Source organism: Pectinophora gossypiella, chromosome 23 (assembly GCF_024362695.1).
Source record: "Pectinophora gossypiella chromosome 23, ilPecGoss1.1, whole genome shotgun sequence".
Taxonomy (NCBI): domain Eukaryota; kingdom Metazoa; phylum Arthropoda; class Insecta; order Lepidoptera; family Gelechiidae; genus Pectinophora; species Pectinophora gossypiella.
In genome coordinates, this window is record NC_065426.1 from 3,412,786 (window position 1) to 3,439,378 (window position 26,593).

General features: G+C 35.6%; 1 protein-coding gene and 1 non-coding gene across 2 annotated transcripts; both read right to left on the reverse strand.

Annotated features, from left to right (window-relative positions):
- Positions 1 to 3,355: 3,355 nt before the first annotated feature.
- LOC126377355 (UDP-glucosyltransferase 2-like) lies at positions 3,356 to 7,340 on the reverse strand. Its single transcript, XM_050025076.1, has 4 exons — positions 6,456 to 7,340; positions 5,807 to 6,023; positions 4,534 to 4,753; positions 3,356 to 3,828 (listed from the first exon to the last, which is right to left on the reverse strand). Exons 1-4 carry the CDS (start codon positions 7,278 to 7,280, stop codon positions 3,552 to 3,554), a joined length of 1,539 nt encoding a protein of 512 aa, XP_049881033.1. The 5' UTR covers positions 7,281 to 7,340; the 3' UTR covers positions 3,356 to 3,551.
- An 18,716-nt stretch (positions 7,341 to 26,056) lies between these two features.
- Positions 26,057 to 26,128, reverse strand: Trnam-cau (transfer RNA methionine (anticodon CAU)). The gene has a single exon. It is a non-coding gene; the product is annotated as a tRNA-Met (tRNA).
- Between the last annotated feature and the right edge of the window lie 465 nt (positions 26,129 to 26,593).

The window sequence follows — 26,593 nt, forward strand, 5'->3', positions numbered from 1 at the left end:
GTCGTGTGGGTTATGAGGTAGATTACCAACCCTATATCAACCTTACCACTATATCCCAATTAAACTACCCTAAAAAAAAAACTATCCATAAAAACTATCCACGCGTCACCGAGCTTTTTGTTAGACCAATCTGATAGGTGGTGTTTGTTCTTCTTCTATCGTGTGGGTTGTGTGGTGGATTACCAACCCTATCAACCCTAGTGTCAGGGTTACTATCGAGCCGCCAAAGGCCCCAGACATGGCTCATGTAACGATTACTAACGTACATCAGTAGGTAGTAACCGGGACCATGGCTTAACGTGCCTTCCGAAGCATGGATCATCTTACTTTGGACAATCAGGTGATCAGCCTGTAATGTCCAAACCAAACTAGGGATCACAAAGTGATTTTTGTGATATGTCCCCTCCGGGGTTCGAACCCGGAACCTCCGTATCGTGAGCCCAACGCTCAATCACTGAACATAGAGGCCGTACTGTGTTTGATAAAAAATGCACTTAAAAACGGCGCCTCCTTTTGAAGCCATAGTACCACAGTGACTATTTATGTATGTATTAAATACTGGACACCTTTTGTCGTCATTTATAGTCACCCTACTTAACATATTCTCATCTTATTCGTTTCATGGTCATATTTTCGCTGAATCATCGCGTCCGCAGATCACGGGTGACCTGAATGATTTTGTTTTATGTAACGTAACAAATCATTAAACGCAATGACTCCTTGCTTTTAGATTTGCTAACATAGAACCAATAATTACCTGTCTTTACGGATGTACCAACTTGATTACTGTTGTCGCCGTGTATCATTGTTTTTAAAAAAAACGGAAATCAGTAGTGCCATCTGCCGTAAGTTAAGCTTTGCGGTGCCCTTACAGGGTGTTTCATGTTTGTATATATTTATTTATAAGAAGTGTAATACCATGTGACATGCAAAAAAAAGTAAGTGACCAGTGTTTCGTTTAGGCGCGAATCCAAGTTTTTCCGACTAAAATCTTACTATGTGGCGAATACACGTGGAACATAGTAAGATTAATAGTTTATCGTCATTATTAGGCTAGATACTAGACGCGAAGATAAAAGGGATTTAGATACAATTCATTGATACGTTCTCAACAACAAAGGGATAATAAAAAAAAAATAAAGATTATTCCGTGCTTGGGAGGGCACGTAAAACCCAGTGGGGGCACGTACAACCCTAGCATAGGTGGTGCGAAGCAAGACCTCAAAGGGGCACCCCTCAGCCGCTTAAAAAAAATGTTGTTTAGGGGCACACGTTATGAGCAATCTAACCCGATAAATTTCATTTGCGGGCAGGGTGAACCAGTCTTGGTTAATTTCCCCTCCCCCCAATTCACACCTCGCCCGCTACTGGTTAAGCCAGAGTATTCTACAGTCATGAGCAATATAATGTACCCACTTTAGGACTCTGTCGCACTAAATGACTCTGGCGATTTACAAATTGGGACCCAAGATGTCACTTAGAAATAAATTTAAAGAAATTAATATTTTAACTTTGGCATCACAATATATCTTTGAAAACTAAATATACAGGGTGTTAGTGACATCGTAACGAAAACTTTGAGGGGTGGTTCAGGCCATGATTCTGAGTTGATATCAAGTAGAAATTTCCGTCGCAAAAGTATGGATTGGAAAATAATTAAAAAGAAAAGAAAAATTTTCATGATTTTTTTGACACGAAATTCCACTTGATATCAACTCAGAATCATGGTCTGAACCATCCCCCTCAGTATTCGTTACGGTGTCACTAACACCCATACCTACTTAATGGCTACCGTATGTACTTGTACGGGGTGTAAGTGTCATCGTAACGAAGACTGAGAGGGATGATTCATCTGATTATTCTGAGTTAATATCAAGTGGAATTTTCCATCGCAAAAGTATAGAATTGAAAATAATTTAAAAAAACTAAAAAAAAATCATGAATTTTGCGACGGAAAATTCCACTTGATTTTAACTCAGAATCATGGTCTGAATCAACCCCCTCAGTATTCGTTACGATGTCACTAACACCCAGTATGTAAAAAAACATATAGGATTATTTGCAAAAAATAGCGATCGGCATATTGTTAATACCAGGAATAAAAATAAACTTGCTTTACAAGTCAGTCGATTACATAAGATTACTAAATCTTTTAAGGGGCAATGTATAGTATACGTTTTTACAATAAGATTCCCATTGACATTCAGAATTTGCCTTTCAACTGTTTTAAGACAGTAGTTAAACAAAAACTTTACAAAAAAGGTTATTATAAAGTTAGTGATTATTTAGAAGATATGAATGCATGGGATTAACTGTCTGAGAACTGATATTAGGCAGCTAAATTACTCAATTGTATACCAATATTTTATGTTTATTTTTATTTTTTTAAAGAACGTCTAGGGCCCTGTGCCGAGGTTTTTCTTGCAGCTTCTTTTCCCCGGCTATACAGGTTGTGAGAAGCTGCAGTAGTTTTAGGCGGATAAGACGTTCGTTATGTAAAATTGACGATTCAAAGTGTAACTATGTTACCTACTGAATAAAGATATTTTTGAATTTTGAATTTGAATTTTAACATATTTGAGAGTTAGTGACACTTACAGTTCAATTTGTCAAACAAGTTAATGTGACATGGTATCAAAGTGTATACACATATCAATGCTCGTGACCGTACATACCGCTTCCGGTTGATAGAAGGGTCGCATTTTTTATTTCGCCTTCCTTCCTTACCTTTTCGGTTTAAGTTTAAAATTACGAAACATTTTTAAGTATTTTAAAATAAATAATAGGAAGGTAAATAATTATGTTTTATCGTATCAGATAATTCTATTCACGTGTCGTAATGTAATCGTCATTGAAATCAGATTGATCAGCGATCATCGGAAGTACATATTTTTGACTCAATGTGAAAACTGTTTACAGTTCCTAATATCAAGTTATTTTAGAAACGATCTCCTTGGTCTTAGTGGTTAGAGCGTTAGGTCACGATCTGGAGATCCGAGCTCGATTCCCGATGGGAACATTGTCAAAATCCCTTTTTGAGACTATGCCTTGTTTGTTAAGGACAGTGCAGGGCATGTTCAGCTGCTGCTGGTCTCGGCTCTTAGACGTAAAGACACCTCCACTAACCTGCAGTGGAGCAGCGTTGTTGGGGTAGTAAGAGGTACATCCATTGCAAGTTGAATTAAGTACTCACACCTCACCGAGCTCTCTGTTAGGCCAATACGATAGGTGGTAGGTTAAGGTCACTTAACCTATCTTACTTTTCTACATTACTTGTTGGGTATTTTATTATGTTTCTTTCTCTCTCGTTTCCTCAGTCTGACTATATAATTGTGTTGAAGCAAATTAACCTGTATTAATTAATTTATGGCATTTAATTTTCAACATACAACTGGTGACGAGAATGTGATACGAACCTATATAAGCCATAATCACAACAGCTTAAAAACAAGACTAGAGAAGCCACAGAAGACAAATACTGTACTATTTAATAGTAAGTCCAACAGAAGGTATTAAGTCTAGAATATGTAGAAAACTAACTGTAATTTTAATTAACTCTTTTTCACCTTCGTACTTCTAAAAATAACTCTTAAAACATAGAAAAATATTTTACAAATCACTAGAATTGCCACCAGAAGTACCAGGAGAACAGAAACGAAAAAGTCAATCATAAGGTATTCAGTCCAGGAGATGTTGGCAGCGGGCGCTCGCAGGTGTCTGGCGCCAGAGTGACGTAGCACGTACTCTGTCCACCACACTGCACGCTCTAGCGGCTGTTGTGGTTGGTCAGAAAGAAGAGTCCGAAGATGAAGCACGTTATGTTTGTAACTGGAATTGGAAAAACAAGTAGTAAATTCTCAAGGCCGAAATTTTCAGACAATTAAATAATAAGTTGTGGGTTTTAAAAGGAAAAACCCGGAAAGATAGCGTGATGATCATGACTAGAACTTAAAGCTATATGGAAAGGATTTGCTCAGTGGTGAAGGAAAAACATTGTGAGGAAACCCACTTTCTTCACACTTCACACTTGAGGTATGTGACCTAACCTGTATTGGGCTGGTTTTCAAGGTAAAACTGGACCTGTCAAATCTTCAGAAAAATGGGATAATGCTAGGGAGATGATGATGACAATATAGTGACTAAGATTGAGAAGGGAATGTTAGGTTGGTTTGGACATATAGAGCGGATGAAAGATAATAGAATTGCAAATGCGGTTTATAAAGCGAATGTTGATGGTAGGGCTGGCAGAGGAAGACAGAGAAGGAGTTACATTGACCAAATTGGAGATGTCCTTAGAAAATGTTTAATACGATCTACTCTGAACCGGCGTGCGTGTATGAAGTGATTGATGAATGTGGAGGAAACAAGAGAAGTGTGTCAGGATCGAAGCAAATGGAATTCTAGTTACTGCTTACCCCGGTGGGAAATAGGCGTGAATTTATGTATGTATGTATGATGATGACTCATTGATGCAAGTCAGGTGCCAGGACTCAAATGACATAGCTTTTCGTACTAAGACAATCTTATACGCACCTCTCGTCTCCAATAACAGCGTTCACAGCATTTCTAAACTGGTCTTCAGTGACGGTGTCAAAATCAACTTGGATGCCAATTTTATGGCGAACATACTTCTCAGTATTGTACCATTGGTCGGCAATTATTGGGACTCCGATAAGCGGTACACCGGCGCTTATGGCTTCGTCTGTCGATTGGAGACCTCCTTGCGTGATGAATAATTTTATTTTTGGATTTCCTGCAACAAAATGTTAGTGATTTATTCATATTGTACGCATTATTAGGCTGTTTTTAGGTTGTCGTTGTCACGCGCGTATCATTGATAGGTCACGTCCCTAAACGAGGATTTGGTTGAAAACTTTTAACCTAGAGACAGAAATAGAGTATTTTCTAAGGATACATTTGGAACAACTTTATAACGGCCTATGTGGTCCAGTGGTTGAGCGTTGGGCTCACGATCCGGAGGTGCCGGGTTTGAATCACGGTGGGGACATATCACAAACATCACCTTGTGATCCCTAGTTTGGTTAGGATATTACAGGCTGATCACCTGATTGTCCGAGAGTTACTTACCACTTTGTGTCTCGATAATAACCCTGACACAAGGTTGCTGAGGTTCGTAACCCACCTCTTAACCCATACGATAGAAAAAGATTATACATTAACTCTTTCCCGTAATCCCTACTAATAGGATGGGCAGAGACACCATGTAATCAAAAGATAACTTGCAGTCATTTACGTCTCTCTCTTTATTTAAGAGCTGCGCTCTTGTCGGTGGAGTAATCGCCATTACTCCATAGATAGGGTGTGAGTCACTTACGTATTTTTAACTAAATAATATTTTAAAAAGGATATTATTACACCCCCCCCCCCTACCTCAACCTCCATACCCCATATTAATGTTCACTGTGTAACTAAAAATTAGATATCAGCAGTTTTTTTTCGATAGACACATTTGGATTTAGGTACCTGCGGTACATAGACACACTATGGCAAGAAAAAATGTGCCCCATACATATGTGACATATTATGTCCCAATGTTCACTGTGTAACTGAAAATTAGATATCAGCATTTTTTTTCGATAGACACATTGGGATTTAGGTACCTGTGGTACATAGACACACTATGGGAAGAAAAAATGTGCCCCATACATATGTGACATATTATGTCCCATACGACATACACGTATGAAATTCAAATTGATCGCCTCATAAATGTGGTTCATACAATGAACGTGTTAAAACAAAGGCTGGACTTAGCAAAGAAGGAATGTATGTACAAACGACTTACTCAGCAGATCTGACTGCGGTAACCATTTTTCAATTCTTATATTTGAAGCCAATTCGTCGTCTCTGTCCCACTTCCATAATACGTCATAAGGTAGTTGAGACAACACAGTGATGAATACGTTCATTCTCTTTTGGGGAAGCATTGAAGGGTTTACGTTAGTGCCAAAACTAATGTAAATCACGCCATTTTTTGAAGTATCCAGGTACGATTGCAGATCCTGAAATATGAATAAAAATGTTTGTATTATTTGGTTGTGAGTATTTGAGGATTAACAGCAGGGATTTGAGTGACGTAGGTATTATAAGAGAGTATGCAGCAGGTACATTAGATACACATTTAGCATAATGTCATGGTCAAAAGGATGAACAATGAAACGTTGTTAATTTACGTAAACAAAAGAATCAGTCAGAAATATCCAATATGACTACTTATTAGGAAATATGTTGTTATTGTATTGCTACTTTAATAATCAAATTATTGTTATCTTTCGTCATTTCTCTTCGATTTTTCTTTCTTTAATATGTATTGCTTACAATCATAATCAAAATTAGATCTTCTTATATTTTTTCTATGTATATTTTTCGGATAAATATAATATTCAATAGCGCATATTTTTCTCTATACGAAAAGTGTATTGTAGATTTTTTACCTTTGGCAACTCTTTCTCTGGTTTCTTATGCAATCCCCAAATATATACTACTTTGGGTGGAACCGGACGATTATCTTCCAAAATTGGATGTGTGTTAAGAAACAGCATATCAATGTTATTATTCAATTCATCTATACCAGGTACATCGTGTCCAAAATGACTCTTCAACATTTCATCTATATATTTTTTTATCAAATCGTCTGCTCTACTTAACAAGAAATGTTTGTACAATTCTGTCACTTTCTCCCAAATAGTAAGATTGTAGAGTCGGATGTTAAGAGGTGAAGGATACAGAATAGGATGTGTTGGTGAACCAATAACATTGAACAGTCCAGGGAGAGCACCAATGGAACTTATAAGAATCAGCGGCGCTTTAAAAATGTTCGACAACACAAATGCTGGTCTAGCACAAGCTTCCACAAACACTAAATCAAATGATTCTTCCTTGATAATCCTTTGAAAATCTTTATTCTTCAACTCTTCGAAGAAAACTCTAGCGAACAGATCAGTCGCATGAGTCATATGCAGCACTGGATCATCCTTCCATCCTTTTTTTGACACTTTGAAATTACTACGCCAGAAGTTATAAGCTATATCGTGGATGTCTACTTCAGTAAGATTGGCAGGTGTTTCTCCTTTAGGAAATGCTGGATTTGTTGTTATAACAACCACATCATGTCCACGTTTAGCCAGTTCTTGTGTCAATGGACGGAATACAACTTGGTGACTTATAGATGGCGTTGGGAACACCGCTAATATCCTGGCTGCTTCAATTCTCCCTAAAAAATAGAAAACTAATACTGCTTTCAATAATAACTTCCACATTATTTAAAACTATATTATTTGTTTTAATACTGATCGGACGCAGAAGACGTCTGTTTGATAAATAATGAACTCTGTGACTAGATCGTATAGGAAGTTATATTTAGACTTAACCCACATTACACTTCCTACAAGAGATAACGAAAAAAAAAACTCATTTACAAGTCGCTTAAAGACATATTGACATTTAGATAACTCATCGATAATTTAACGGCCACACTCTTGTCGGTGTGGTTTAGATAACAAAGTAGTTAATAATTATTAGATCTAAATAATGTTATGTACCGTTAATTACGGATACGCATCAAATCCCTTCATACGTAGATAAACATTGTCTCTTTCTTTCTAACCTATAAATTTTTGGCAGTGAGAGTGTGCCACCAAAGGATGTTTTCGGATTACCGAGCAGAGCATAGAATCCCGTTAGCCACAAGTTGGTAGTGTGACTAGGGATCGACGATCCCATTTTGTGTCATTCGCACTTTTGGTGTCCACATTAGGGCGTCCATATCGAAAAACCGGCGCTTTTACCACTAGACCACAGAGGGATTTTGCTATCTAGTGTTGACAAAGGCAAGCACTAAATGTATAAATTACGGTATAATAAATGGCGACAATGCAAATGCAAGAATGCCACACAACGAGCTTAGGTTCAAGATAAACTGTACCATCCTGAATAGGAATCCACACGAATGCTGGCGAGAAGCGAATACCCCTGCCGCCAAAGGCCCCTGACATGACTCATGTAACGACTACTTACTTACATCAGTAAGTAGTAACCGGGACCAACGGCTGAACGTGCCATCCGAAGTACGGATCATCTTACTTTTGGACAATCAGGTGATCAGCTTGTAATGTCCTAAGCGAACTAGAGATCACAAAGTAATTTTTGTGATATTTCCCCACCGGGATTCGAATCCGGGACCATTAATTAATAACTCCAGGGTGGTGAGGATGAGGTTGGTAATCCACCTCACAACCCACACGATAGAAGAAGAATTAATAACTATAATAATCATTCATTTATTTGCAAGAACACAAAGTTACAGATCGTATTTTAAGTTAAACAGAGTTTGTATACAACCTGCAAGCAAGTGTGAAAATATTTATATAATTATTATTAGAGTTATTCCTAAAGTTAAAAAAAATATTTGACACTTTAAAAACACATATCTAATAACCATTTAGTTTCATGCTTAAATTATATCGCTTTAACTCTAGCACTAAGGCAGCTGAATTAAGCATAAGAATACTGTAAACAGCTTAACTATATTATACTGCGTTTCTCCCGCGTGTTTATCATGACAATAGGATGGTAAGAGAGAGATATATCATTGTTGTCACGATGAATTTCCTTTGGTCCGCTTTGTACACTAAGGACCATGTAGGAGGGACGTACAATAAAATGGCTATCGCTAAAAGTATCTGTTTGTGGTTTGATTTTTGTTTGTGTAGTGACTAAATTAACATAACATGGTATCACGCAAGTTTTCCCGAAGGAGGCAGAGGTGTACAATATAATATACACCGACTCCTCGCCAGCTATGTTTAGTTCCTTATAATTAGAGGCGAGTCTATTGTCATTAACCGGGCGTAATTGCTACAAGATATCAATCATCTATAATCTAAAGATGAATTCAAACTCATTTAGTGTTTGCATTTGTCAGGAACGCTAAAAATCAAGCTACAAACGGATGCATTACTTTATCGGCCATACTTTTAACCATAGCCATTTTATTCCTGACACCTTTACGAATCCTAACTCGGGCTCTCAAACACTAAATGAGTTCGAATTCATCTTTGTATCATAGATGATTGATATCCTGTAGTTTCCAGCATTTATGCTCGGTTAAAGGCTATAGGCTCGCCTCCAATTACATGGAACTTAAACATAGGTGGCGAGAAGTGGGTATGTATACTGTACACTTCTGCCTACCACTTCGGAAAAAAGGGTGATACCATGGAAAGAAATGGGGATGAGTCGGAATTACTCGTTACAAATCGACTTTCATTGTTATTCTAGGTTACAGTGGCTGCAAGTTGTCTTTGATTACTTGTGGCTCTGCCCACTCCATTTGGGATTACGGGCGTGAGTTTATGTATGTATGTATGTATGTATGTCTAGGTTACAAAAATATCCTTAGTTTTTTCACCAGTAGTTATAGCGAGCCGCGACAAAATCTACAAGAAGTCGTGCCAAAAGAGAAATTGGTGTATCGTTTTTTTGTTGACCATATCCGGCCGACGTGCAGACTCACAACTGTTCCCTCAGTATTATTTTTATCAGAAAAAGATAGGGATTACCCAATCAGTTTGGGGCAACACTGATCCGACAGTTACCATTACAGTCCGTGGCAACTATCAGATTTTCCTGTTTGTCCTTATGGCTTGTTAAAACAGTCACGTAAGGCTACATCTTGTCGCGTTAAGCGTCCTTGTTGCGTATTATGTAGACGATTCAACTTCCTAGACAGTTTCAAACTGTTCGACAACTTTGGTCTTTAGAGAGGCTGTAGATATTAGTTGTGTACATGGTAAATTATTCAATATGACCCGGAATCTTTAAGGGCGAGATCACACCATGTGTTGGAGCCCCGTTGCGATGTCAAAGCTTCGTCATTTTACACGCTACATGATAAACTGCTAAGGCGTTGGACGCGTTACGATGTCATAGCTTCGTCATTTTACTCGCTATATGATGCCTGATACGGCGTTGAGCATGTTACGATATCATAACTTCGTCATTTTACATGCTACATGATGGAGTACTACGGCTTTGGGCGCGTTACGATGTAATAGCTTCGCCATTTTACATGGCACATGATGAACTGCTACGGCTTTGGGTGCGTTACGATGTAATAGCTTCGCCATTTTACATGGCACATGATGAACTGCTACGGTGTTTGGCGCGTTGCGATATCAAAGCTTCATAATTTTACACGCTACATGATGAATTGCTACAAATCAAATCAAATCAAATCAAATCAAATCAAATCAAATATTCTTTATTGCACAGAACTACATTTAAACAATCAGACATTAACACATGAATACAGTACAATTACGCGATACAGCTACAGTGTACAGCGCGATGTACAGTGTTGGACGCGATGCGATGTCGTCGATGTTGCCTTCCCAAGCATTAATAATTATCATTATTTCAAATAAAATACAATTCTGTGGCGGAATTATACCTTAATAATTGTTTTTTTAGACTTCTCTGAGCCCCATACCACTCGCGTTAGACAAAGTACTGCAGAGCGGAAGGCAAGAGGGATACCACTAGCCTATTTCTTCCTTAAAAAGTAGCATGGAGAATACCACACCGACCAAATCTTATAGTCCACACGGTCTTAAAAAGGCAGCAGAAAGAAAACCCTTGCATCATGTTAAGTACAATGCGGATTAGTGTAAACGTGTGTCAATTGAAAAATGATCACCGAAGTACTTAAATTGGAAGGACAAAGCGACATACGTAGCTGTATTGAAAAATAAATGCTTAAAGTCACCCGCGTAATCCTTAATGAGATGGGTAGAACCAAAAGCAACCAGAAAATTTGGTCATCCACGCGTCCCAAACGATAGATGAATTAATGAAAACAAGTGTTAACATAATTCTGATTTATATAAATAAAAAAAACAACAGCAATACAACCATCAAAACAAAAAGGTACGAATGGCGTACTCGTATTTCTTTTCCAATTGAAATTGCTTTAATGTCAGTTGAGTGATAATTGAATTCTTCTCCACGTACTGGGGACGCTCCGAAAATGCCTCTTTCCAGGGCAATTCAATTGAACGGGCATATTTTACGTCGAACCGTGTTGGTAAAGCGCTCGTTTCGTTTTAAAAAAGGATAAAATTCAATTGGAGTGTTAGCTAATTTTGAAGCGTAATAAATGTGGGCGGGATGCGGTTTTGGGGTTCTGTTATTGCTTCATTATATTTTAACACGATCACTGTGAACTGAAAATTGGATATCAACCCCACACGTGAAATGTTATTATTCGGTAAACACATTGGAATTTTGTACATAGACACACTATAGCAAGAAAAATGCACGTATGAGTTTCAAAATTGACTCATATTATGTGGTAATTATACAGTTTATTTTTCGTCAAAAAAATTATAATAAAAAAACAAAAAAAGGTAAATATACAGAGAACATGTTAAAAATTTACATACTAGCAGCTATTCTTACACTTTGTTGTTGGCTGAAAGATATCTCTTAGAGATAAGTCCACCCTTGTTAACTTCGATTTTATTTTAGTAATGTAAGTAGTTATTAAGTGCAATAAAGGACATTTTTTATACTTCGAAACTCATGTACATAATAAATTATAATATTTAATTATCATACACCGCAACAGTATAAACTTGTCCGTACCTCGGCTAAGGGCGTTGTCTGAGAGGATGATATTTGAAATAATTAATCGTCTCTAGTGGGCCGATAGCGATAAGCACTGAATAAGGGAAATGGACGACCACGGGGTTGGTTTCGGGGTCCTGAAGTGTTTGTCGCGAGCTGATTGGCTAGAGTAGGGTTGTTGTGGGTGGTCTTTGATATTTTAGGTATTTATGAAGTTGTTTTACAGAACACTTTTGAACGTCAGCGTCAGCGCTTAAAAACCAACGATACAAGTCTACCAACTAACCTCATGACAACGTCAGCAAGATAATATCTGGGAATGCTTAATTGTATAACAAAAAACAACAAAAATATTATATTATTTTTTTAACAAAACGGGAGGGGGTTACAATGGCCACATCGACGCAATTTGACATTAAATTTTGCGCATGTAAAAGTAGGTAAGTGCGCAATGCAAACAAATGTCAAAAAGCAATATTGCTTTCTTAGATGAATTGCTTCGATGTGGCCATTTTAACCCCCCTGTTATTTGTATTACATATAATTTACTCTAATTGTATAACAATATTTTATGTTTTTGTTTTATGTAAAAACTTCAAGGACTATGGGCCGAGGTTTTTCTTGCAGCTTCTTTTCCGCGGTTATACAGATCACGAGAAGCCGCAGTAGACGTAGAGTTTAGACGGATGACACATTCGTTATGTAAAAAAATGACGAATAAAAGTGTAAATCTGTTGAAAGACATTCTTGTATTTGGATTAGATCATGTGCAATTGTTATTGTTACTCTTTAGCTACCTGAATTTCTTTAAAAATAATCTCTTTAGAATGACGTTTTAAAATTCAGTACGGAACCTAAAACAGGCCATGCAACGCTCTTGGTCGCTTTTTACTCGTATGTTTATATAAGAATTGAAACATTTACATTTGTTGTTTTCACTTTATGCGAGTTATTTTAATATAAATTGTTATATTATGGCCTCAGTGTTCCAGTGGTTAGTAAGTAGTCATTAGGTTGATGAGGTTGGTTGTCCACCTCACAACCCACAGGATGGGAGACAAAAATATATGTTTTTATTTGTTCGATAAGACCATGATACAATAAACTAAACAAATATTCTAATTTAATTACAAATGATTGATCTCTCCGACCGATTTCGGCCATGTTGACCCTAGTCGACTCCTAGTCGGCACGACGCTGATGCGCCCGAAGATGGCTTGTAGCCTATCTTTACAGTGAACTCCCGCGCACAGTGAGGGCACGTGAGCACACCGTTTTGGTAATTATATTGAATAGCGGCAGGGGGACGGGCCTTCATCTCATCACGTTTAGCGTCGAGGTCTGCCGTGCGCTGTTGCTCGAACTCGTGTACTCGCCTCATCACCAGCCTGCGCCATTCTGGGCGCTGTGCTGCCAAACCCTCCCATTGAGAAGGCTCAACACAAATAAGTATGCTAAGTAATGAAAATAGGTACTTTAGTACTTTAGCAATGTATTTGGTCTTATATGAGTAAAGCAATAAATAACCAACACACATGTTTATCATATTGCACATCGCACTAATGGCAATGACTAAAAGCCATCAATAAAATTACCCGGAATGTTCAGTCGCTTTTGCTATTTCCAAGGAGTCAGCAAAATATTTAAACATGAGACTTATTTCTCAAGCTTCAATATTAGTCAGAACTGGAAAATCGAAAATTCCACCTTTCGTTACTTATTTCTTCATAATATCTCAACTATGTTTCGGTATTGATTTCGGTTTCACAATGGTTTTTAAAAGAAAATATCGTCTTTTAGTAAAATACTTCACTATATCGCTCTCCCTTTTATATATAATTCTTATCTTATTCCCGTTACTGTACAACGATTTCTGGTTTTGGATGAACATTATCGAATACACATCTTACTTTACAATTTTGCTACGAACAAAATATACTTTATACAACTTAGTTTTTGATGCGACTGCAATGGTGGAAATTAATATCAGTGAGAAAATTCTTTACAATGCAGTGTCCAATATACAATTTATACTGATGTTCATATTGAAAGCGACTTTTATGATTCTGGGTTGTACATTTGGTGACAACCAATATTGTGTGACATATATATCGCCAGTTTTTTATGCATTTTACTGCATCCCAATGTTGGGAGTAGATGTGATCACCGTTGGGCAAGCTACAATATTATACTATATCTCATGCAGTGTTAAAAGTCTGAAGAATTCGTTGAAAGCTGGCTTGAGTTTGGAATTGTTGACAAAGCGGTATATGGCAATAGCTGAATTGTATGATAAAATTCGACCTTTGGCCGATAACTTGGTAAGTTGAACAATAGTTTGTAAGTTTGAAGCTGTAGTGAGAGGGTTTATTCTTCATAAAATTAATGTGCCATAATCACAATACGACTACTACGAGTACTGCGGGGCGGAAGGCAAGAGGCCCTATTTTTTCCTAAAGAAGTAGTATGAAGAATGCTACACCGATAAGAGCGAGGCTCTTAAATTAGTGATGTGATGAATCACAAGACATATTACACCCTCCATTCATATGTAGTGAAATAATTATATCCCGTCTAGTGAGTGTGCCCTGACACCAAGGTTGCTGAGATTGATCAAAGCCATACAAAGCACGCGATTGAAGAAGTCAATGCATCTGTTTTTGGTACTCAGTAATCCATAGAACAGAGTTCGATTTTTCTTTGAATTCCTGGTCTATTAAAAAAAAAATGGTAATTATTGCCAATAACCAAATACTCAACATCCCTTTGAAGTATTAATATTTTCGTTTGTTCAAGGTACTTTTGGAGCTATGCTTCGGAATTCCAAAGATAATGGAAACTTTATGGCAAATGCTGCTTTACATCAAGAGCAACGTAAGTATTTATGAAGGGATTGCATTTTTTAACTCTTTATCGTAAGCGACCTTTCTTTCTTATGTGTAGAACGGCAACTCCCCCCACCAGCGGTGACTGAGCTAGGTTTACCTCACTCCCCTCGGTCTTAGTTTAGTCTTCAATCGTATGGCGTCAGACGTCACACACAGATGCGCGTGTATGATAACGTCAATGTGTAGTGTCTGCATAAAGTATCCAGGGTATAGAGTAACACAACGCGACTCATACATACATACATACATACATAAACTCACGCCCGTAATCCCTAATGGGGTGGGCAGAGCCACAAGTAATCAAAGACAACTTGCAGCCACTGTTGATACGATGTCAATCAATCAATCAATCAATCAATCAATCATTTATTTGCCAGAATACAATTTACAAAAGATGGTAAGTATAGTATTACAGTAGGTCATAGTATTCAACCTTAACTAGGCATGCAAATATTTTAACAATTTGAAAACAAAACTTCCAATCATAATAAATTTAAAATTTTACGTTTTAAAAGACAAATAATCGTTTAAATTATAAAAACAATTCTCCAACAACCAATTTGTCAATGTTTTCTTAAAACAGCTTCCTTCCAATGACTTCAGACAATCCGGTAGTTTATTATATATTAAAATACATAAGTTAAAAACATTTTTTTCATAAATAAAACACCTGGAAGGGGGCTGATATAGCATGTCTTTATACTGTGCTCTAACATGTCTGTTTGAACGTTCTCTACGGAGTTGGAATATATGTTGATTACATTTAACAAATAAGCATATATCCTTAATGTACATGCATGGCAAGGGCAAGATCCTAAACTTTTTGAAAAGAGGCCTGCAACTGTCCATAAATCGAGCATTTGCCAAAGCACGCACACATTTTTTCTGTAGCAAGAACACTCTATTAACCTCTACAGAATTGCCCCAAAGAATTAACCCATAACTTAGTATGGACGAAACATAGCCATAGTAGGCAGTTAGTGCCGCCTCGCATGACACTGTCTGTTTCAATTTGCGCAGAGCAAAAACGAAACGGTTCAACCTTTTGCAAACAGAATCAACATGGGTTTTCCAATTAAGATGCTTATCCAAATTTAATCCCAAAAATTTAATATTGTTAACTTCACTTAAGCGGTTATTATTGTAACTTATATGTAAAGAGAGAGGTGATGTTCTGTAGGATAAAAATTGCATTATATTAGTCTTATCAATATTAACTTTAAGATTATTTAACTTGAGCCAATTAATTACATTTTCTATTGCAATGTTAATATCATCCTGAAATAAGTCCTTACTATGCGATTTTACAAGTAGAGTTGTGTCGTCAGCAAAAAGAAAGCATTTATGTGTCGTCTCATCTGGCAAGTCATTGATATATATTAAAAACAACAATGGGCCAAGAACACTACCCTGAGGAACTCCAGATCCATTGTGAAGTAACTGTGACCTATAACACATTTTAGTAAATGGTGCTCGCGATCCAGGCTTCGATTGATTCGTTAATCTTGATATTTCTACACATTGACTTCTATTTTTGAGATAACTCTGAATCCATAAAAATGCCTGACCTCTAATACCATATCTTTCCAATTTAGCCAACAATCGATCATGGTTAACAAAATCAAATGCTTTGCTCATGTCTAAAAATATAGAGACGATAGGAGTCTTTTCATTAAGACTTTCAGTTATATATTTGATAAGATTAAAGCAAGCAAGAGTGGTCGAGGATTTTTTGCGAAAACCAAATTGATTTGAATGTAAAATATTGTGTTTAACTAAGAAACTATTTAGTCTGGACAACATTGCTTTTTCAAATATTTTAGAAAATACTGATAGTATCGACACTGGCCTGTAATTGTTTGGATCTGTCCTATCCCCTTTTTTGTACAATGGCTTAACTACCGCTATTTTTAGCCTATCAGGAAATGAACCTTGAATAAAAGACAGGTTAATAATGTATGACAATGGTCGACATATACAATCAGCACACGATTTTATTATTTTGGTAATTATCCCATCATAACCGCTAACTTTGCTATTTCTTAAACTCATTATTATATTAAAAGTCTCTTTCTCATCAGCAGGTATTAGATATATCGTATGGGGATTTATGGATGTAGCTATAGAACTTTGAGCATTATACGTTTTATTAGTGCATGTTAAATTAATAAAATAGGAATTCAGAGAATTGCAAATGTCAAGTGAATTAGTAAATGTCAAATTATTAAAATTTAATTTACTAATCCCATTATTCATATTTGGATTAGATAAAGTCGATGATATTGTTCTCCAGGTCGCTATACATTTATTTTTACTATTTTTAATGAACTTTACATTATCATTTCTTTGGGCTGTCCGTATACATTTTTTTAAGATAATTTTATAGTTATTAAATTGAGTTTTATTTAATATTTTATTTTTTGAATGTTGTTTATAGTTAATGAAAAGTTTTCTTTTTGTTTTTATAGATTTACGCAAGCCTTTAGTTATCCATTTCAGTTTTGTAGGGCTATTGTTTATTTTAATTTTTATTATTGGAAAACATAAATCGTAAAACAATGATACAGTATCACTAAATTCATCAAAAGCTTCATTTAATGTCTTGCTGTTAAAAACATTTGAAAATGATAAGGATGCTAAACTTTCATAAAATTTTCTAATATTGTCTAGTTTATAATCCCTTCTATATTCAAACCATGATGTTTGTTTTGTTTTTTGTTTAGGTAGTTGAAAACTAATACTTTGAGCGGTTTCATGATCTGAAAGGTTTAAATAATGGATCTGTGATTTAACTGATTTGATATTACTTGCAATTTGATCTATAGAAGACTTTTCTCTGGTTGGTACAAGTATATGCGGATCTAGGTTGTAATTTTGTAATGTAGCAACTAAATCTCTCTTATGTGAACTGTCTTTTATCATGTCAATGTTCCAGTCTCCGCAAATAATAATTTGTTTCTTTTTAAATTTATCACATAAATAAAATAAGAGTTTGTCAAGTTGATGTAGAAAAATATTAATGTGTGATTTAGTCTCAACGGGTATTCTGTAAACAGCTACTACTATTACATTTAACTCTACCAAAATAGCTCCACAGCATTCAAAATAATTAACGATCGACAATTCTCTACAATATTCTAAACACCGTGCATCATATTCTTTCTTGACTAATATGCAAGTGCCGCCTCTGGCTCTATTCGATCGACAATATGATGCGACTAGTTTGTAGTTATTTATTTTAATATTATTTTGTGATCCATCCTTTACAAATGATTCACTGAAACATAGTACATCAAATGCCTCCTTATTATGAATAAACATATCCAAAGATAATTCAATCAAGTCTTGTTTATTACAAAGGCCTGCTATATTTTGATGGAACAGTCTGAAGTCATCTGAAGTTGAAACACATTTCTCCTTATTTACGAAAAAACTCTGGGTTAGTTTGAGTACATTGGTCATTGAGAATCTTAGTTTTAGAATTTACTAATGCTATATTTTTACAATTTATCATTATCATATCCATTATCAAAGCTCTACATGTATTTTCTTTATGTAAACCAATATAGCCCGAATAAAAAGTTTGTGAAAAATTAATGTGGTCGAAGTTATTACAAATTATGCGTAGCATTTGATTGAATTTATAAGTATTAAGATGCTTACAATGCTGAATCTTACCAAATATTACATTAGTATTAGTAACTAGATTTTGAAAGTAATATAACTCAGATTGGAATTTAATTAAATTAGAGTCATGAGAGCCAGCCAAAATAATTATATAATCATTTTTTGTCATTTTCTTGCATTCTGAGATATAACCAGACAGTACATTCTTAAATGAAGCCATCGGTTTTATAACTGCTGTAACTGTATATTCTTCTCCCAATTTCTTCTCCAAAGTGTTACGTATATCACGACCTGTTTCATCCGCAAGAATAAGAACTCTATTTTTAGTTGATCGTCTGTCATATAACTGTCTCACTGAAGAAGACGGTGTAAATTCCTTTTCTATTTCCTTATGTCTTTCATCTTCTGTATTAAGTTTAACTTCTTCATTATTTATTACTTCCTTATCTATTTCCTGATATATTTCATCTTCTGTATTAGGTATATCTTCAATTTGCTGTATGTCCTGTTTATTTAAAAACTTCTTGTGTCTATTCGTCACATTCATACTAAGTTCTCTACCCTTTATGTTGTCTTTCTTTTTCTTTTCTGAAAGTTTCGGAATTTGTTTTAAGTCTTCAATCTCTTTATTTTTTTTATTTATTTCCTTCTTTAGTAACTCATTTTCTCTTAGGCACTTTTCCAAAACTTCATTTGTAATATTTAGTTTCTGTTTCAGCTCCTTTAATGTATCAATTGATTCTACTGTTAAATCATTGCTATCTTTCTCACAAACTTCTTTTGAACATCTTCGATCTTGAATATCTAAAGAGCAATCAGTATGAAGATACTCGGAGTCGGAGTCTAACGAATCGAAAGAATTTTGTGTGGAGACGTTAATAGTGTAGTTATTTGTTTCCCTTTCTTTTTCAGTCGAAGTATAGTTAGGTTCCATAGGAATTTCACTCGTTGTTTTTACTGATGGAGCTGAGATCTTTTTCTTGTTTCGGAGCGTCACATTCTTAGAGCTGTCCGTGTCACTTAGGTAGATTTGACTCTCTGAAACAGGTATCTCATTCTCTATAAATGACTCCGAATGTTGTTGGCGAACTGGAGTATCATCTTTGCGTATCTTTCTCACAGTAACAATACATTCCGGACATTTCCACACTCGCTCTAAGTTATGTCTCTCACTGTTAAAGTATTCTTTGGTCATGCTGATACAAGAATAATGGTACCATTTTTTACATTTAATACATTGTATTCTTTGCATTACTGATGTGTATTCACCACAAGCCCAACAGTTTAACTTTGACATTATGAAGTAGATGAAATTCCAGCGCAAATAAAGTACCTATTTCACTTATGAATTAATAATAACCACTTTATAAAACACTAATGATAGTATATCAGTATATTTAAAGAATACATAGTTCATAAGTTAAAAACAGTTTTCAAATTTGTAATAATTAAAAACAGCGACATCTTCCGAGGAATAGTATAGTGGTATCAATGTATTTCACATTCAGTTATTTTATTTTATTTTTGTCGTAAGCTGGATATAATAAACCTTATGGTGATAAGGGATCAGCCTATCGCCAATAACATTAGTCCATCAACACACACAAACACAAATTATTTTTAATAACAATAAGAAAAAACGGAATGATTTCATTCCCATTGTGGAATTGCAATAAAGTTATTGATGATTGGTGAGAATGATGATGGATAACTGTATTGTCACTTAAAAGGATTTTGTTGTTCTATCAATCAATAACAATTCTTTACTATACCTTACAGTCACACTGGTTAACTTACATAACTCAGGTGATATTTGGATCACATAACGCAGTACAGATGCTAATTCCTGCTATTTTTGCCGAAATGGTCCAAGCGCAGGTTGATGACGTCAAATTTTTGTTGCACGAGCGACTTATGACTAATTTGGGTATGTACCTTCTAAAGCTAAAGGTATTCCTTGTTTCGTCAGGCACGTTAAGCCGTTGGTTCCCAGTTATCTTTATCTTTACTACTCACTGATACAAGTACTTAGTCGTTATATGAACAATGTCAGGGCTTATGGCTGCTCAATAATAATTCGTTAAGAAGAGCTTATATGGAACAGATTAAAGATAAGGTGAACGTCGTGTCTTATACGGAAGTGAAAGAATTGGCCTTTATTAGACAAGGATGGAGAGATGGAGAGAGGTGTACCTCTCCATTAGTTATGTCTCCATTACTTAGCAATAAGGCCGCCTATTGTACTAATTCTATTTCTCTTTTGTTTTGTATTTTGTTTTTTCCTGTTTGTGCAATAAAGTATTTGTTATGTTATGTTATGTTATGTTATGTCATGAATAGAAGTAGATGAAGATGCAGCTATAATAACCCATAAAATGACTAACTTCTTCTTCTTCTATCGTGTGGGTTGTGAGGTGAATTACCAACCCCATCAACCCTGGTGTCAGGGTTATTATTGAGCCGCCATAGGCCCCTGACATGACTCATGTAACGACTACGTACTTAACGTGCCTTCCGAAGCACGGATCTTTTTGCTATTAGATTATAAGATTATAAGCAGTAGCTATTATTATATTTCAGATGGAAGGCAATCGTCAGAAGTCGTAAAAATACTTCGTTATTTAGAAGCGAGGAAGCTACAGCACCGAATATGGCGGTTTATTCCAACCGACGTTCGGCTTGTTCTGACGCTATTTAACTTATGTATTAGTTATTTTATCGTTATTATACAGTTTACGCATCTTTATAATTAACACGTTCACTGTGTAACTGAAAATTTATCAACCCCTCACGTGTAAAGTTATTTTTAGATGGGTCGTTCTTCTTTTTTATCGACAATAAAAAGACACTTTCTCGATTTATCGGATTTAACATCTTTAAAATTATAACGGCAATAAATATTTTAAAACATCATATATTATAAAGATGTGTCTGTAGAGGACTATTTAGTGGTTCTCTTTATCTTGGTAACATACTTTTCTTTGCAGGCGCATTCCAAAAAATATTGTGACAGAGTGGCCCTTTTCACCGGAGACAGCATTTCAATTTACCACTCTGTCACATAATTTTGTGAAAAACGATCAAGCTACGTTAATAACTAATTGAGGAACCGATTAGTATTTTGCTTGTATTTTGAGTATAATAAGATAACTATATTTTTGGACAATCAAAACATGAAATAAAATTCTAAAACATAACTTATCAGAAGCAGAACGAAGGACAGATCATTGTCGATAAAAAAGAAGAACAACCCAGATAAACACATTGGTTTATGTTTATAGACACACTATGGCAAGAAAAAATTTACCGCACATATGGGACATGCACATAATATGACTTTCAAATTTCTTGCCTCATATATGGTTCATACACGGTAAACATATAAAAAAATATAAGTATAAAAACTCTAATAAGTAATATTTCAGGATATTGTCTAATTCTTCCAAATAATAACGTTGTGGCCGAATAAAGGAAAACCCGCAAGTAAAAGCTAATAATATGCACATATTTGAAATGTGCAAATTAAGCCCTTTCATTTGATAACCAACACGCTACCATTAAAAAAATTGTACTCTCTTTATGTCCTCTAGAAGGCGCCACTTTAAATTTAGTGTAACGTTACATAGCTTATAACCACCTGACTTACAAAACGCTTCTAGTGACACCTCATTTGTTAAATTCCGTCAGGTGGTTTAGAAGTTAGGTTCAAACAGACGTCCATACACACGATACATGTACATAGTGGTCAAACACATAACCCTCCTTTTTGCTTCACCGCAGTGGGGTAAAAATGTTATGTAATTTACAAATAGTAAAAAGTCACTCGTAAAAACACATACTTACCTTAGTACTTTAAAATGCTAAATGTAAACATAAGGCTTAATTTCATTATGAACTTGATAAAATAAAGTAATGAAAGAAATTCCGTTTCACGTAACTTTACTGACAACTTTATGAAATTTCATTCACTATCTATGTGTTTATGTTTCAAGTCGCACTATAAGTAATACTATAAGTAATACCATTAACTAAATGAACAATCAAATTACAACAAAATGTTCAGTCGCTTTTACTCTCTCAAATAAGTCGGTAAAAATATCTAAATATGAGGTTAACACGAGTGTCGGGCGTATCTTGCGAAAATAAAAAGAGAAAAATTCCACTTTTCATTTCTTATTTCTTCATAATGTCACAGTTGTCATTCGGCATGGACTTTGGTTTCACAATGGCGTTTAAAAGAAAATACCGTGTTTTAGTAAAATACTCCACTTTGACGCTTTCTTTTGTGTACATAGTACTTCTAAACATACCATACGTATATAAAGATTTCTGGTATTGGATGAATATTATTGAATACGCATCATATTTTATAATTTTGAATAAAACTAAATATAACTTATACAACTTAATTTACGATGCTCTACCGATAATAGATGTCAATTCGCGACATAAGATTTGTACTGCAGTTTCGAACGTGCAATTTATAATAGTACTGACAGTGAAAATAACTTTATTGACAATGAACTGTTTATTCGAAAAGAGACTTTGCGAAAGGTACATTGGTCCACTGTTTTATGTATTTTATTGTATACCAGTTTTGGGAGTAGATGTTATCACAGTTGGGCAGGCTACTATATTGTACTATATATCGTGTAGTGTCAGGAAATTGAAGAAATCTATAAAAGCTGATATGAGTATAGATTTGGTTACTAAGAGATATATGAGGATAGCTGACTTGTATGAGAAGGTGCGGCCTCTATCGGACAATTTGGTAAGTTTAATTCCTTAGTTCTTTCACTTTTATATAAAAAAAAAACGCGCGTGATAATGGTTCCGCGTGAACGCTCCTATACATTGCCATATGTTTGAAATAATCGCGCGCCGCTCAACGCCTCGCGCAATACGCCGTGTTTCTAAAACAAGCCTTAAAAATAGATATAATGAATATAAAGTGATTTTTTCCTGTTAAAGGTGCTTGTAGAACTCACTGTTGGGATACCAAAGATGATGGCAACAATATGGCAATTGCTGAATTACATCAAAGTCAGTGTAAGTAGGTGTTTGTACGTTGGAAATTATTTCACATCTTTTGTTTTTCTTTTACTGCTTTTCACATTTGAATAAAGAAAAAGTCATCATCAGCCTAGCATTATCCCGTTTTTCACATTGTCCGCTTACCTGACCTGAAGATTTGTCAGGTCCGGTTTTTTACAATACAGGTGAGGCTACTCTAAAAATGCATTTCTTGGGAATGTGGGTTTCCTCACGATGTTTTCCTTCACCGCTAAGGTCACATACATCCGAAAATGCATTTCTTGGGAATGTGGGTTTCTTCACGACGTTTTCTTTCACCGCTGAGCACGTGATAATCGAACTACCGGACTTGCATCAATATTAATAAAAACATCTGACTACCCTAGCCGTGAGCTTGTATTATGTGATTCATTCCAGTCACCCTGGTTCTTCTACATAGCTGAAGTGCTGTTCAGCTCCCATAGCGCTGTACAGATGCTGATTCCTGCTATTTTCGCCGAAATGGTTCAAGCGCAAGTGGATGACGTCAAACTGCTGTTGCACGAACGACTTATGACTGACTTAGGCAAGTATTATGGCTATTAGCAAATTAAGCCATTATGTTATGGCTTACGGCTTAAACCCCTCTGGCTTATATCGGGCTCGGAATGGCCCTTTATTTCTATTATAGGGTTGTTTCGCAGCTGATGCTCTGAATTTACATGTGCATGCATTTTTTGTTGCTTCCGTGTAGAATTTAAGTGTAAAATCGTGAGGGAGGTTCTTTAACGTGACTTTTTTGATTTTCGTTTTTGTAGCGATTACAAGTGCTTAGGGAAACTCACAAAGAGAGAATTTAAATCGAAATAATTTCTGACTCGGACGGGATTTGAACCGCAGCTTTTGTTAAGCCGGGGCAAGCTTGACGAAACATAGATCATAGATAGATTGCTGTTTAGCAATAACGCCTATTGTGCTTATTTTTATTCATCTGTACATGTCCTGTGTTTATGTTTTTGTGCAATAAAGAATTATTGATTGTTAGATCGCAAGAATTTGCATGGACAGGAGGAGGACCCGGTGGTGTAATACAGGGCCCCGATACCGACCCCGCCGGCGTGGTCGACGATTTCCCTCATTCAGCGCTTATCGCTATCGACCCACTAGAGTCGATTAATTCTTTCAAATATTTTTCCTCTCAGACGATGCCCTGAGCCGAGGTTCGCGCCCAACTGGGCACCCTCAGGGTATTTTTTTTTTTGGTGGGTAATATTTATTCGTAGCCCTCTGGCCTGTTGTCTTAAACGTTGTACCGAGTGAAAGCCTTCAGCGCTCCCCATATATTGTCCGGCCAAGTAGTTAATGCCATCTGCGACAAGTCACGTCAACAAAAATACTTAAACATGTACACATTACAGGCGGACCCCGCACTAGGGAAACCCTGTATCGCGGAGGTCCTGAATATTTGTTATTAGCAAATACTTTTAAATACATCAGCAAGCTACCCTTTCATAGAAGTAGAATTATATCATATTATCGTACAATTTAGAATAACAAAAGTAATGGAAAACAATAAAACATTTTATTATGACACAATTGGCGAAAAAAAGAATATAAATTATGTAATAAATAAAGAACTGAAAATTTAAAAAGTTGATTAATAGAACATAATAGAAAATGAAAGAATGTCTTGTGAGGGGTCAGTGTGTATGTGTGTGTGAGTTAGTGTAGGTTTAAGTGTTACGATAGAGACTAAATTTTATTTAAGAATAAGAATAAAATAAATTTATTGCCAGTAACTTAAAACTTTATAACTAATTATAACTTTTTTAAATTTCAGATGAAAGACAATCAGCGGATGTATTAAGATTGCTTCGTTATTTAAAAGTGAGGAAGCTACAGAATCCAATATGGCGGTTTATTCCAACAGACGTGCGGTTAGTGTTGTCGCTAATAAACTTATGTATCAGCTACTTCGTTGTCATTATACAGTTTACACATCTTTATAATTAGGATAATTATACTTCTATCTAGATGTTTATACATATTATAAATAATTAAAAAACAAAAGCTACAATTTATTTGTTTTCACTCAATGCATATCTGAATCATCGTGTTATGTAAATAATGTTACATTACATCTGTTAAAATTATTAACTTTTATTTTCCGAAGACAGCATTATTATCATCAATAGAAAAGCAAAATGACGCGCCAAAAAGCTTTTTATATTTTAATAAATATTTACATTACCTAATTATTTTCATTATATGATTATTATGTTTATTTTATATTTCGTCCTTTTTTGGCATCACTTTTTACCCATTCATCTAATGAAACGTCAACTTAAGATTACAGTTTTGTTAGATTTCTGTGTCTAGCAATATGTTATAACATGCACTGCTATTTTAGGATATTAAGACACTTAAATACGTAATTTTGCCTTTCCAGTGGCGATATACTTTTTCAGCTTACGACATAATTCGTGTTCATCGCAGCTTTAAGGCTTTGAAGAAATTAATCTCTCCTGACGGGACGTCCCAGTTTTATCTTGCCTCATAAATTTTTGTCCGTTAACAGTAGTCGTTTGGAAGATTATACAACTAATTATAGAATGATGTATTATTCCGCTATTACAACAACATATCCATCTTCTCGTCTTATCGTGTGGGTTGTGTGGTGGAAAACCAACCCCTGGTGTCAAGGTTACTATTGAGCCGCCAAAGGCCCCTGACATGGCTACTTAGTTACATCAGTAAGTAGTAACCGGGACCAACGGCTTAACGTGCCTTCCGAAGCACAAATCATCTTTCTTTCGGACAATCAGGTGATCAGCCTGTAATGTCCTAACCAAACTAGTGTTCGCAAAGTGATTTTTGTGATATGTCCCCACCGGGATTCGAACCCGGGGCCTCCGGATCATGAGTCCAACGCTCAACCACTGGACCACAGAGGCCAGAGAGGTTTCAAATCCGTGATAGCCCATAACGAAGGGTTCGAATTCCGGCTCGCACTCCAAACCACTGAATTCGAATTTGTGAGTTTGAATTCGTGTTTACATCATAGATAATTGGGTAGTGTACTAGGTTCAAGATAAATTATGTAATTCTAATTACTAAATAAAGACAGATCTTGAAGTACCAAAAATATTTTATTTTTTCTATTTTACTTATATTTTATGAACTTTAATTAAGAAAAACGTCAAAATAAGCCCGACATTTTATCACGTTTTTCTATGACGTCACATTGTGCTTTTTCATACGATTTCCGTAGTCCTTTCGTGTTTTGACGTTTAGTAAAAAGTAACTGATTTGACTAGTTGGAAACTAGCGTAGTGATTTCACGTGGTTTCAGAAGTGAGCAGAACAGAACGTGATAAGAAAGTAAGAGAATACTATGAAAGGATAATAGATGGGGATTT

Coding starts and splice junctions, on each gene's coding strand:
- LOC126377355 (XM_050025076.1), bottom strand. CDS start 7,280: ATGTGGAAGTTATTATTGAAAGCAGTATTAGTTTTCTATTTTTTAGGG. Junction 4,754..5,806: donor ACCGCAGTCAGATCTGCTGA/GTAAGTCGTTTG, acceptor ATTTTGTTGCAG/GAAATCCAAAAATAAAATTA. Junction 3,829..4,533: donor GCTGTTATTGGAGACGAGAG/GTGCGTATAAGA, acceptor TTCCAATTCCAG/TTACAAACATAACGTGCTTC.